We start from the raw sequence: 14056 nt of genomic DNA, 5'->3' as shown, positions 1-14056 counted from the left end.
AGGACCCTTCGTGGGCCATAAGCCAGGAGGCACACCCTACCCCTAGGCGCGCCCACCTAACTTGTGGGCTCCAACGAGGCCCACTGATGCCCATATTCTCCTATATGAAGTCATTTCCCCTAGAAAAAATCAGGAGAAGACTTTTGGGACCAACCACCACCGTCTCGAGGTAGAACTAGAGGCGGAGCACTTCTTCTCTCGGGCGGAGCGATTCTGCCCGGGAAACTTCCCCCTGGGAGGGGGAAATCGAAGCCATCATCATCACCAACGCTTCTCTCATCATGGGAGGACCCATCTCCATCAACATCTTCACCAACATCATCTCATCTCCAAATTTTAGTTCATCTCTTGTATTCAATCTTTGTATCAAACCTCAGATTGGTGCATGGGGGTACTACTAGTGTTGATTACATCTTGTAGTTGATGCTAATTGGTTTATTTTGGTGGAAGATTAATATGTTTAGATTGTTATTCACATACTTATACCCTCTGATCATGAACATAATTATGATTTGTGAGTAGTTCTATTTGTTCTTGAGGACATGGGAGAAGTCTTGCTATTAGTAATCATGTAAAGTTGGTTTCATTCAATGTTTTTATGATATGTTATGTTGTTCTTCCTCTAATGGTGTCGTGTGAATGTAGACTACATGACACTTCACCATGTTCGGGCCTAGGGGAAGGCATTGTGGAATTAGTGAGAGTGCTAGTTATCGACTAAAGGGGGGTGGATAGGCGATTTTTATGTAAGTCCTCGAAGCAGGCAATATCTTCTAAGACGCAAAATTAAAACACCAACTAAACATGATACAACGTAAGATAAAATACACTAGGCTTGTTGGTATGTCAACAATTATTGAAGTGAGATGCGAAGACAAACATCAACTAGGTAGAACAGAGCAGTTTAGGAAGATAGTGTGAAGACAAAGATGCAGTCTGTGGGAATGTCTTCACACAATGTCTTCAAACAGAACGAGCATGCAAAGGCTCCACGAAACTAAACAATAAGTAAAGTAGTGAACTGATAGAACCAGTTGCTCGGAGAAGACACATGATTTGTTTGACTCCAATAGCTGTGACAGTTGTACGTCTGGTTGGGGAGGCTGGGATTGAATTCTGAAGACCTAGTCTTCACCTTATTCCCCTTGAGCTAAGATCAACAGATCTTGCCCAATCACTCAAGTAAGTCTTCAAGATAGACTTCCAAACCTTCACCGACATCGTTCACCGGCAATCCACAATGGCTTTTGGATGCTCCGTACATGACGCATTACCGGCTGGAAGATCACAGTCTTCAAGTCTAACAAGTCTTCGGTTCACGCGGAACAGAAAGGCTTCAATGATGCTCAATCACTTTTGGGCTCTGGGTGTTTTGGGGTTTTCCTTGCAAGGATTCTCTCTCAAAGGCTTCGGAGCTGGGTTGCTCTCAAAGGACAAAAGCCGTGCACTAACTCGGAGCAGCCACCAACTTATGGTGGAGGGGTGGGCTATTTATAGCCAGGAGGCAACCCGACATGATATGTCCAAAATGACCCTGGGTTAGTGGACAATTGACATGTGCCCAACGATCGGATTTCAAACACACATGACAACTTTACTTGAGCTCCAAGTAAAGCTGACCCAACCAACTCTGGAAGATGTTTCCTCTCATTGTCTTCACTAGAAAACATAGGATTTTAGGTTGAGCATCACGTTAGTTTCTGACTTTGTTTACCTCGACCCCACTTAACAGCGTGGTGGTTCCTATGACTTAAGAAAGAAGAAAATGAAACTACCAAAAGACTATGTCTTCACGCTCCATTGTCTTCAAGCGAAAGTCTTCGCGTACCATTGTCTTCTACATCAATGTCTTCGCGAACCACCATTATCTTCAACGTCTTCATACATTTTAGGGGTCATCTTTGATGGGTAAACTGAATCAATGGGCACTTCTACCTGTGTTCTCGTGTGAATCTCACAAACACATTAGTCCCTCAACCAAGTTTGTCGTCAATACTCCAAGACCAAAAATGGGTGACACTAGATGCACTTATAATTAGTCTGTAGATGATGGGTTACCGAAGTGACTAAAATCTAAACCCAAGTTTATGAGCTGTTCCGTAAGGGGCTGTTTGGATCCATATGTTTCATGCTATGGTTAGATTTATCTTAATTCTTCTCTTGTGTCTGCGGATCCTTGCGGGAGGGGGTAATCATAAGTAGGTTGTCTGGTCAAGTAAGAATAACACCTTAGCTTTGGTTCACCCACATATTAACTTATCAAAGTAATGAACACGAGTCGATGAATCGTGGTGGAAGTAACTAGATGAATTCGTGTGTGTCCTCAAAAGCGCTTTAATCACTATAATAAGTATCTCTGGTTTGTCCTTGGCATTAATAATGATTGGGCCACCTTGCTACTTTCGTTACTTGTTACCAATTATCTTGCTATCAAATTATCTATCAAAACTATCTTACAACACTTGCAGAGAATGTCTTGTTGAAAACCGCTTACAGATTCCTTCTGCTCCTCGTTGGGTTTGACACTCTTACTTATCGAAATGACTACGATTGATACCCTATACTTGTGGGTCATCAAAGGGAGAGGAGATTGTTAGCGAGTCTAAAAAGGAAGTGTATGCAATATTTAGTTTTACTAGACTCCTTTTGAAAGTGGAAATCTACAACAGAACTATGTGCTATCTCATTTCGTGACTACTACCGAAAACACACATATTTGAGTGCATTTTTCTCCACCGTTTCAAAATTGTGATGGTATGAGAAAGTGTAGACCTTGGAAGTGAAACTAAGAGCATCGTCAATCAGACCCTACACTTCTTTTCATATGTCCGATCAAACAATTCGGACACCGTCTTGATAAAAAACATCATCCAACCAGACCCCCAAACCCATATTATATTCTTATATAGCCAGGCTACGGACACCCCTTAAACCCAGTTCATATGTGCCACAGATTTGGAGCCGCCCAAATGCGGCTGCCATGTCGGACCTGTCCACCTCGATGCCACAAATCCCCTTCCTAATTCCACTCTAGATCAAATCCTAGTGATTCTCGATTCACTCCATTTTTAGTCCACCCCCGCTCCCCAACCTAACCTCTCCGACCATCTTCGACATGACTAGCGACAGATATGAGTTTGGCCAGTCCGGATACATCTACTGGGAGCTAGACTCCTACTCGAACGAGAAGGGGACATCTGTCAGTCTCATGGTCCACCAGTCCCGGGAGGATACTTGAGCTCTGTCGCTGGAGCCACCCCTGTCGTGGATCCACCAGTCGGGTGACTTCTCCGCCACTCAGGCAAAAATCCAGCGGGGGCGTCACATATGGCGTAAGCTCGCGCCACACGAGCATGTGTCGGGCAAAAAGCCCACACAACACCGATGGAGAGATCCTGTTCAAGGACGGCCTACTGTGAAGGTTGGAGTGCTACTACGAGACGAGATGGAGATGCGTGTCCGTGTGATCCACAACACGCGATGCTCGATGAAGGCATTGGTGAAGTTGGCTGTGACCAGAGGGATCTAATGCGACAATCTTCAACTTCGGCTCAGCCTGGCTAGGTTACCAGAGAAGAGGGCGTGAGTGCATGCTCCTGAACGACTGTGAGCTCGACATCATACCCGAACATGTCATGTAGTGGCATGGGTGATTTTTTAACTTTTCTTTAGGGAGTCTTCATAGTTTGGGGTGGCAAGGCGGAGGCGCTGACCTAGTGTAGGTATAATATTCTCACCGCACTTTCCGCCTTCCATTGGTGTGATTGTCGCCGGCGGAGGGCGCGTGGGGCCATGTCTCTGGCTAGTCCTTCGAGATCCTGTCGGTTTAGGTTTCCCATGGACCTGTCTGCATTTGGCTAGCTTTCCTGGTATTCGGAGTTTTTACAAGCCCTTATCAGCGTTTTTCTTATTCGGGGCGACGATTCACTTCACAGATTGCGCGCGGCCGGTATTTGCTGGTCTGCATCGACGACTTCCCAGACGCCGCTTTTACAAGCTCTTGTGTTTATAAAAATTTGCTCCACTGAGGCAGAAACCAAATGCTGCATCGAGTTTTGCTCACGTCACATCGTCGGTGGATGCAAGAGGAAGAAGACTTTGACCACTCCCAGATATTTGATTGTAGTTTTATCTTTTTGTAAGTACGTGCCTTAACCTTTTTTCCAAAAAAAATAGGTGGAGATGGGTCTGGTTTTAAAATTTTTACTTTCCCCCAAAAATCTCCGAAAAAGTAACTTTAGCAATTTTTATGCTCCATTTCAAATGAATGACCCGATTTTTCATTTTTGTGACATGGCAGCAATGTTTGGGTCTCTGACCCACCCGACTATGTCGGGGAGTCCCTCCTGTCTTCTTCCCCCGCTCTTCCCGCCTTCTCTTCCTCCCCCGCTCCACCGCATCTCCTCCCCACCACTCTTCCCTCCTCCCGTCTCCTCGCCCGCACGCCCTCAGCCACCGCCGGTAACTTCTCCACACCCAGATCGCTTCTTGATCCACTCCGTTTTCGATTCAATCGACATTACCCCCAAACGGATCGACGCCAGATTCCACCTCGGTAACGAAGACAAGCAATGGGGATCTCCAAGGTGACGGGCATCGCGGCGACGGCGCTCCTCGTCTCGTCCCTCGCCCTGCGGCAGGCCGGCGTGAGGGCCGCCGCCACGGCCCCCATCCTCGCCACCAGCTGCGTCGCCTACATCGTCACCGTCGCGTCCCACACCGCCGTCAACGTGCCGTGGATCCTGGGCAAGACCCCGTCTGGCCGGTTCCCCCTCTGGTCGGCCGTGCTCTTCGGCCCCTTCCTGATGCTGGCACGCACGTACGCCAAGGTGAAGAGGTTCCTCAGGAAGGAGAACGTGTACGACGAGATCGCCCAGGGGCTCTACCTCGGGGGCTGGCCGTTCATGGCAAAGCACCTGCCTCCGGGGGATCCGTCCGTCGTGGATTGCACGTGTGAGCTGCCGAGGAGCTCGTTTGTGAAGGTGGATGAGTATGTCTGTCTTGCTACTTGGGATACCAGGGCCCCGTTACCGTCCCAGATCGAATTCGCGGCGCGGTGGGCCTGCGAGAAGAGAGCCCAGGGGAAGCCCGTCTATGTCCACTGCGCATTTGGTTAGCAATGATCCCCCCCTCTCTTGTTTGCATTCTATTTTTGGCGAACCATTCTTAGTTTGGTAATTTTGTTGTATTTATTTACAAGTGACACCACATGAAGATAAAATGGCTATCTGTTTTGTGCATGATTTACAACCACATCAGGTCATGGAAGAAGTGCCTGTGTCATGTGCGCAATTCTAGTGGCGACCGGCGTTGCTGAAAACTGGAAAGACGCTGAAAACATCATCCGAGGAAGGAGGAAGATCAAAATGAACGCTCTTCACCGCAAAACTTTGGAAGATTGGTCCAAAAGTCGAGTTGTCCAGAAAAAGGATAATTAGCTGTGAGCTGATTTGTTTCTTACATCATATACTTCTTCTGTGAGGTTAGAACCAAAACAGAGTAAAGCCATATTTGTATAGGAATACCATGCCATTCTTTATTTGAAATATTCCTCCACATGTCAATCATGTGTGACACAAGGAAATCCTCCATTACCCCCCTGAAGACGCAGGAAAGTCCTTCCTTTCTTTTACGTGTTTGTTCAATGTATGTGTGGTAGTTGCTCCTCTAAGCAACTCTTTTCACAGCAAAATCAGTGTTGTGCAGTGTACACTTTGGTTTATAATGGAAGAAACTTGAACTTATCCTCAAGCTGGTTTCTATTATCTGTGTTGCAAAATTGTACTCCCTCCGTTCCAAAATAGATGACTCAACTTTGTACTAACTTTAGTACAAAGTTGGGTCATCTATTTTGGAACGGAGGGAGTAGCAAGGTTTAACTTCAAATGACAATTCTTTTCCTGTGAGTACTATCTAGGTACTAGCGTGCTTGAACTGTACAGATGTAAAAATCAAATGTAGTTTGCAGTTGTAACTCAACAGCAGTGTGTGAAGTATAAGACTCTGAATGAGGTACTAAATTTGATATCTGGAACAGGTTTGTGTACTCATGCTTAGAAATTACCCCTTTGTTCCCTCCTAATGATAAAAAATTGTGACTGAATGTCAGTGTTTCACTATATTTTATCTAACCTTTTCCCCATTTTTGGCAGTGATATTTTTTCCAAATTCTGTCAGATAGCTCACCTATTCAATTCAAGATATTTTGGTAGTGGTGCATGGTAGAAGGTGTTCTTACAAAATGCAGCCAGAAGTAATGAAAATAACACAAATTGAAGTACCATTTCAATAATGAACTCTGGGTGTCCTCCATTTGTTCTCACTCCAGGATACATTAAACCATTTGACTCAAGAAAATCTGATGACAGTTCTACGCATTCTGACAAGTTCTCCCATTTCTGGAGCTTCCTTTGTTTCCCAGCTCTCTGTTTCTCACATATCTGCTACATTACATCCAAAAAATTTCTTCCCAGTTGTTTTGCTTATGCTCCTACTTTGAAGGTTAGTTCCAAGATACATTTGAATCAGTAGGCTGAATATTGGCTTTCAGCTGGATGTGCTGCAATGCTTAGCTCTCCACAATTGCCTTCATCTGTCATCAGTATCCTGCAGGCAATATATGCACCAGCAATAAATAGATCAGAGATAGATCCAAAAAAATGGTACTACAACTGCTGAACCTATGCTTCTTTTAGGCCAAAACAGAAAATGGTTAGTTGGCAGGGATAGCCGAACATATCCTAGGGAAAAGAAACAGAGGCTGGGATAGCTGAAAGCATCCCAGGAAAAAGTGAAAGAAACCGTCTCTAGTTCTTTTTCTGCACACCATAGATGCACCTTGTTTTTGCCATTTGTTTTAGTGCAGGCTATGGTGTAGAAAACAAGCCTGCTGACTTTTGAGTTTTGATTGCTGGTAGGAGGGTGGTCGATTCCATGCTGATTAGTAGGGCACATCTGGGTATTATAAACTAAGATGATTCTCGCCTCTATTAAGCCCTTGCTCAATCATATGCACTTAGATTTTTTTTTAAATTGTAGATAGGCTATAACTTCAACAGCTACAGGTAGCAGACTTCATATTTAGCAAAAGAAAACTAATCACAGGACAGAGGTAAGAATTGTGTGGTACTTACTCTCGAGGGCGAGAAGCCCAGAGGGAGCTTAGGGCACGGAGGCGGTTATGGTACTCGCCAATAGCCAAGAAACATCGAGCTGCCTGCCTAACTGTCAGAATCCTGTGCATCTGGTGAAGAGTCTGCTGCCTCAAGTTATCAGCCTGGAAATGACATGTCACATATGTTGTTTTAGTACATGCCTCAGTGATCTTATTCTTGGCAGCTAAAACTCACAGCAGATGCTAGCAATAAACTTTTTTGAAATAAACCAGATGAACAAATGAAGTTTAAAAGAATAATAACTTGCGAATTGTGGATAGATTGACCTTTTAAATTGACAAATCACTTATTTTTTGCACTGTTAGTGGATGTACTTATGAGGTTTAAAAAGTTTACTTATTCTTGGCACAGTTAGTAGCAGAACTGATGCTAGAATGATTTAGGTGTGGCCAGAGCAATAAATTTCCCCTGAATGCAGATTGTTGCTACATTTGCCTACAAGTTTTACCAGGCGCTTCATTGCTCATCTACAAACTTGAATAAGATGAGTGAATAGTCTAGCATACACTGACATAACGGTCAAGTTTGAAGAGTAGTGACACATCTTGGGTTACCTGTATGACAAAGCCTTCAAGGTTAGCCAGCTTGCCGAGAGCAACGGCCATGTCGCCCATGAAGCTCCCCATGTTGGTATCGTCGCTAAGAGACCCGCTGCCTGCCACCGTGATTGCTAATGACTGATGGAGCTGCTCCAGGCCCTGGGTGAGAGCTTCTTCTGCCTGCTGCAATGACTGCTCAAGGCTGCAGATGCCAACCATTTGCTGTTCAGTCAAGGGATCAAGCTGAGGTGCCAGTGTCTGCAGCAACAGTGGGAAGTATGTACTTTCATTAGGATATCATTAGTACACTTCGAGAGTTTGTTTGGCAATTTGGTTCCTGAACTATCAAATGAACCTTTTTTGCTAGAAACTATGAAATGAAAATGGCAGTTGATTTCGTTTCTATTTTTTTAGGAATAACATTGCTAATGTTCAGTGTAGTTAGAGACACATGCCTTGAGCAGATCAGAGGGCCGGAAGCCGCCCATCCAAAGGAAGCAGCGCTCGGCTGGGGTCGCCCACATCCCAGTGATGAGATGAAAGACGTCCGCCCTTGCAGCGGCACTCTTGAGGCGAAAGAGCTCATCGTAGTGGGTCAAGGTGTCGTCGATGATGGCCCTGAGGTCACCATCCGGCAAGTGCGCGTGCAGGCCTCCCCGGAGCTCAATCATGCGCCTGCTGTCGTCGTCCAGCCACCTGTTGTACTCGACATCGAACATAGCAGCACCTGGAAAATAGATATCACAGTTCGTATTCAGTCCAATGCCAAATCTTAACCAAATTCCCACCACACATTATAATCAGTGAATGCGTAGGAGAGCTGATACTGGGGTTGACTTTACACACCAGGGCTGGAGTTTCCACCTGGAGCTCCTCCAACCAAGAGTCCCTACACAAAGCTCACAGGTTCATATCACACTTTACAATATGAAAACCTAGCTCGATACTTTGGCATAGAAGGAACTTGAATGATATTTTTCTAACTCGAGTGATTTTTGTGATCATATATGCAGAGGTGCACATGGTGAATTAGCTGCAGAAATGAGAAGCACCTGAGAACGAGCCCGCTGGAGATCCTGTTCCAGTTGAGCAAGCTTCAGCTTGCCACTCTCAAGCTGCTGAATGTAAGCCTACACATGATGGATAATTCAGATGCAAAGGTCAATAACTTGGCAAATTCATTGCTGGGAACACCAATTCAGTTCAGATTACAAAGCATGGTCCACCTTCTTCCGAAGCCTGCTTTTTCTTGCAGCCTCTCGATTCTGCGCTAGCCTCCTCGTCGTCTGCTAACCACCAAGGGAGAAGAACTCATTATAAATCTCAAGATTCTCAAAACCAAATGCATTGCGTTGCTCCAGGAACATAGATTTCGATGGTACCTTTGGATCAAGCGCCTTGCCAGTCCTGTCACTGTGAGTGGAACTTGTTGCCATCTTCTGCACATGACAAGCGACCATAAGAAGTCCAGCACAAGCTAAAATCAGTTAGTTGATTTTTTTCTCTCTCTCAAATATATGGGTCACGACATTGCATATTAGAAGAAGAATTTCAATAAGAAGCAATCAGTTGACACATCATGCTCACTTAAAACACTACTAGTATGATAGAGCTGGGAGATGGAAGAACAATGTGTCCATGGCGCAATCAAGCAAATACTTAGTAGTATATAGTATGATCTCTACTGCATGCACGTTACATCAAGCACATATAAAGAAACATCAATGTACATTTGGTGGAAACCACCCACTCCAACAACAGACAAAAGAAAATATAGTATATATTAGGCCGTGCTTTTCTTTTCTGATGGTGTGTTGCTGTCGCGTCGCCCCCTAATTTGCAGGGCTCTCTTTCAGCCGAGTGTGAATTGTTATATTTTGTTTGAGAAAGAAGCGTGGATTAATTAATCAGTGCATAAGATTTTGTCTTGCTTATTTGTCTATCCAACAATATTGATATACATATACCCTGGCACTGGCAGTTCACCAATTGACCAGAAAGCAGCGTGCACCTAAAGCAGACACTGACCCAGGGTGGCATTATTCAAGCATCCAACTAATTGAGGCCACAGTTTCTTGCTAGGGACAATATTGTAAGAATGATCCCTTGTCTCCTATCGCATCACCAATGGCAGTGGCAATGCCAATGGCAGGGCAGCTAGGCTCTAATCTAACATATCCTCTACATTAATCACCTATCTATCCATATGTGTGTGCCTAGAATGGAAGGAAGATGTTGCTATTCCAACAAGCTCTCTAGATTTGTTTCTATAGGTCCAAACAAGAAAAGAAGAAAAAAGGTTCACCTAACATGTTGGGATTGGAGATCTTGGGGGCAGCAACACATCTTAAATGCACACCCTGCCTCAACCGTATGGATTCTTTCTTTCTTTCTTTCTTGTGCTGCCTATGGCAGAAGCATTTTGCTACATGAGCATCTTGGAAGTTGTGGCCTAGCTACTGACATGGCACCAGGCTAGCTATCTACTCTAGAACTAGGAGAGATGGATGATGATGGCCAGGGGAGAATGTGTAGAAGCAAAGAACAAAGACACGCAGGAAGCCAAGCAACAGTGCATATGCCAATGCATTAAATGAATTTGATACTGTATGACCATTCACAGTGGTAGAGTACCTGCTGCTGGTGCTGGTGGTGCTGCTGCTGTGAAATCTGATGGAACTGGCCTGCCACGGTGACTAATCCTACCATCCCTTGCTGCTGTTGCTGTTCCTGCTGGTGATGATCCGATGAGTCCATGTTGATGTTGTTCTTGCTGCTGCTCTCTGAGTCTGTGCTGTCTGCTGTCACATTTGAACCCTCCTGCTGGCCCAGAAAACAAACACATGTATACACACATCAGTGAAGAACAGTTTTAGGTGCAAAATGCTTGTAGTAATTCTACAGTATCTTTTTGCTGCAGTACGTACGTGTCCTTGAATGATGTAGTATATTTATTTACCTTGGGTGTGTGGTGGTGATGGAGAGCGAGCGGCCAGGAGGGGAAGATGTCCAGTGTGGGAGGCGGCCTAGCTGCTGCCGCTGCCGCTGTAGCAGTATCAGCCACCGTACTGGGGAAGGCTGCAAGAAGATATGATAGGGGAGGAGGAGATCAAGACATGCATCGCAATAGGCAACAGCAGAGAGAGAGAGAGAGGTGTGAAGTGCAAAGGCTGCGGCGCTAGTACTGCCTGTGATCACAAAGGGGTAGGGGTAGCAGCGGTCGCGTGGGCCCACTGTGGCAGTGAAACTGAAAGTGGCCTTGGGGGTTATTCCCTTTGAGCTGTGCTTTTGCTTGCTTGCTTGCACAGCCAGCCAAGCCAGAGCCAGAGGCTTGCTGCAGTCTACATGCATACACACACTCACTACTCTACCTAGCTAGTACCATGGTCCATGGGGTAGAGAGAGAGAGGGAGAGAGAAGGGTATCACAAGCAACACACACACAACTGCCACTTCTGCCGCACTGCATGGTTACTTTTGACTAGGATGCCCTAACCTCTCGGTAAAGTGGCTCGCAGCCTTGTGCTCTTTGGTCTCTTGTTGGACTCGCTTGGCTAGGCTAGAGAGAGAGAGAGAGGTGTTGTGTGTACGTACGCATGGCGTGGTTGTGTCCATGGTGGTGGTGGTGGTGGCGATGAGGATGATCCGTGGAGGTGGCCGTTGCAGTTTGTTGCTGGGAATGGGAATGCGAAATCATCCTGCCGCCGCTGCTGCTGAGCGTGGCGACCTGGTGCATGAGGGCCTCCTCCAGCTCCCCGAAGTAGGCGCCGCCGCTGCCTCCTCCTCCGTCTTGCTCGCTGCTGCACGCACGTACAGACCGTCATCACCATTACATTGCCATCACCAAATACGTGATATATCTACAGAAAGATTCCTATGTATGTATGCATGTATGTGTGTATCTAGACGCACACAGGATCGACGGCAGGCATGAAGCATGAAGAACAGCAAGCCGACAAAAAACAACTCCATACAAGGCAATACGCATGCAGAGGCCAGAGGTGATGATGAATCAGGATTCATGTTTGCCAAATCTTGAAAAATAAGTGCATGCCGTTCATCATGGTTATTGTTTTCCATATAGGGGAAAGAAGCAGAAGAGAGATGACAGACAAAACAAAACCACAACGAGAAAGAGGGAGAGAGAGACGGGACAGAAGAGGTTGCTCTTACAAGAAGGCTGCGGGAGGCATGGAGTTGGTTGGCATGGCCATGGCGGCATGGAAGCCGCCATAGCCAAGCACATGATGAGGAGGAGGACCCCTGTGCCTCGGATGGCCTGAACTGCTGCTGGCCTCCTCCATCCTCGACCTCCAAGCCGAAACTCTTGCTGCCTCGACCTCCCACTCCCAGTAGAGAGACTCTTTGCGCTCCTGGCTGCCTTGCTTCTGCATGCCGCACAAGAAAACCTCACATGAGCAACACACACAGGCAACCCCCCCTATGCCTATATATCTACCTCAGCAAAGAGAAGGCATGCGAGCGAGGAAGAGGATGCAGACAAACAACGTACCAGGGCACTGGGTTTTACAGCACAAAAGAGACCGGCTTGAGCAGAGCAGAGCAGGCGGCTTGACCGTTTCTTTCTTTCTTTCTTTCTTTCTCCTGTCCTGTGTTCTTCTTGCTCTTCACGCACCCTGCAACTTCTTGTCTTGATGCATCTGACTGACAGACACTCTGTTTCGCCTGCCTTGTGGGGCGCGTGTGTACCGCTTGCTAATCCCACAGTTGAGAGGATCTTGTCCCTTCTTGCCTGCTTTAATTTGTTTTGGTCTCTCTCTTGAACTGTGAAGAGAGAAAGAGAGAAAGGGAGAGAAGAAAGAGAGAGAGGGAGGAGGAAGAAGGTGGTATAGTAGAGTAGGGGTCTTGTCTTGACTTGAAGGGCTTTTGTCAAGAAGCCACCCTCGCTCTCCCTCTCCCTCTCCCTGACTGCACTCTTATCGCATTGGAACTGACTGCCATCTCCCATTGGCTGGCCCCGCAGCAGTTTCTTTATTTTATGCGTCCATGTCCGTGTCCAGCCCTTCTCTCTTCTCTTTTCTCCATCCATTCTCCAAAGGGTTCAAAGAATGTCCATAAAGGGGGGCACAAAATTTACGTTTTTACACCGTGAGAACGTATCCATTCTTTATGCGCTGTTGAAGAAAATTTGTGCTTTGTTGATCGGCCATTTTTCTACTCGATCGGCGGGCGATGACCATCTTAATCCCCTGTTTAGACCTTGACACCGTCTACATACGATTATATACAACTTAACCAATCGCGCGGATAATCACGAGACATTTCAGTTGTGAACAAAGTCATAAACGTCTTGTCAACCTTATGTGAAGACTGCCTCTATACATACAAAGTATATTAACAACTCCTTTGCAATTATTTCATTTGCTTGGGGAAGTAAGTGAGAAACCTTGGGGTTTCCTGGATTTAATTAGCTTGGCGCTGTCCCCTGTTAACGAGTCAACATCCATGCCTTGTCAAACCATACCTAAACCAATAATATCCATTTCCACGCAGCAATGGATAGCAAACTTATTTAATTCCTCAGACCATCGCTAAGTATCCAATCAATCAGTGAGGGGTAGCAAATATGTTTGTAATGTTAGTTCACCTGACATTGATGGGGTGGATATTGAGATTCTTCCCACTCCTATATACACATACACATGATTTACATGTCCATGAACTGAAATTCACAATACTTCATGCTTTGATGTGTTCATCTACGTGCTGAAAAAAAGAACAAGAAAAGAAAAAAAAGGCATTCTAGTCACTTGGTCTTTGTTGTGGCTTGAACGGGTTCAAAAGTACCGGGTAGGTACCACCACTGCCCTACAGCTACCCTGCACACACCTGAACCAGTGGAAAGTGTGTGCTTTACTTGCACAATCTACAGTGGTGAAAATTAATCAACAGAAAGTGAGCTCCACTATTGTGTGATTCCACATCGGATGTTTGCAAAGAAGCTATAGATTTTATCCGCAAGTGTAAATCCTACCGTGCATGACCCCTTTTCAGTTACCACCATTTCATTTTACCAAGCAAGCACGGAGCATTTCCTTTTGATTGGTGAAGAGGAGCTAGCTGGAATTAGTAGAACAGATGTCCCTTTCAGTTTCACGCTTGGGAGATGCATCAAAGTATTCCATTGCTTAATCTATGCTGTGCCTGTCAAAGTATTTATTTTTGTCTGCGCTCTTCACCCACTATTTTCTTTGCCAATGATTGGCACAGAAAAATGTGCACGACACATTACAAATCATAGAGGATTTATATGATTGGATTGGGTGATATATATATATAATATATATATATATATATATATATATATATATATATATATATA

The 14056-nt window shown here is 45.5% G+C and overlaps 2 protein-coding genes across 4 annotated transcripts; one reads left to right on the top strand and one right to left on the bottom strand.

Annotated features, from left to right (window-relative positions):
- The first annotated feature begins 4320 nt into the window (after nucleotides 1–4320).
- On the top strand, nucleotides 4321–5751 carry LOC125553721. Its single transcript, XM_048717453.1, has 2 exons — nucleotides 4321–5112; nucleotides 5260–5751. The coding sequence occupies exons 1-2, from the start codon at nucleotides 4572–4574 to the stop codon at nucleotides 5436–5438; spliced, it is 720 nt and encodes a 239-aa protein (XP_048573410.1). The 5' UTR covers nucleotides 4321–4571; the 3' UTR covers nucleotides 5439–5751.
- Nucleotides 5752–6263: 512 nt separating this feature from the next.
- On the bottom strand, nucleotides 6264–12691 carry LOC125551187 (transcription factor TGAL4-like). 3 transcript variants are annotated; one of them, XM_048714347.1, is made up of 13 exons: nucleotides 12227–12691; nucleotides 11887–12101; nucleotides 11308–11513; nucleotides 10674–10792; nucleotides 10349–10537; nucleotides 9097–9153; nucleotides 8941–9000; nucleotides 8767–8844; nucleotides 8561–8603; nucleotides 8170–8441; nucleotides 7730–7972; nucleotides 7134–7276; nucleotides 6264–6606 (listed from the first exon to the last, which is right to left on the bottom strand). In XM_048714347.1, exons 1-13 carry the CDS (start codon nucleotides 12680–12682, stop codon nucleotides 6525–6527), a joined length of 2163 nt encoding a protein of 720 aa, XP_048570304.1. In that variant the 5' UTR covers nucleotides 12683–12691; the 3' UTR covers nucleotides 6264–6524. The 3 variants fall into 3 exon arrangements, with proteins under 3 accessions (XP_048570304.1, XP_048570305.1, XP_048570306.1); XM_048714348.1 differs by having other exon boundaries at nucleotides 10349–10534; XM_048714349.1 differs by having other exon boundaries at nucleotides 11308–11510.
- Between the last annotated feature and the right edge of the window lie 1365 nt (nucleotides 12692–14056).

This window comes from Triticum urartu, chromosome 4 (genome assembly GCF_003073215.2).
Source record: "Triticum urartu cultivar G1812 chromosome 4, Tu2.1, whole genome shotgun sequence".
NCBI lineage: Eukaryota > Viridiplantae > Streptophyta > Magnoliopsida > Poales > Poaceae > Triticum > Triticum urartu.
This window is presented reverse-complemented; position numbering and strand designations above follow the sequence as displayed.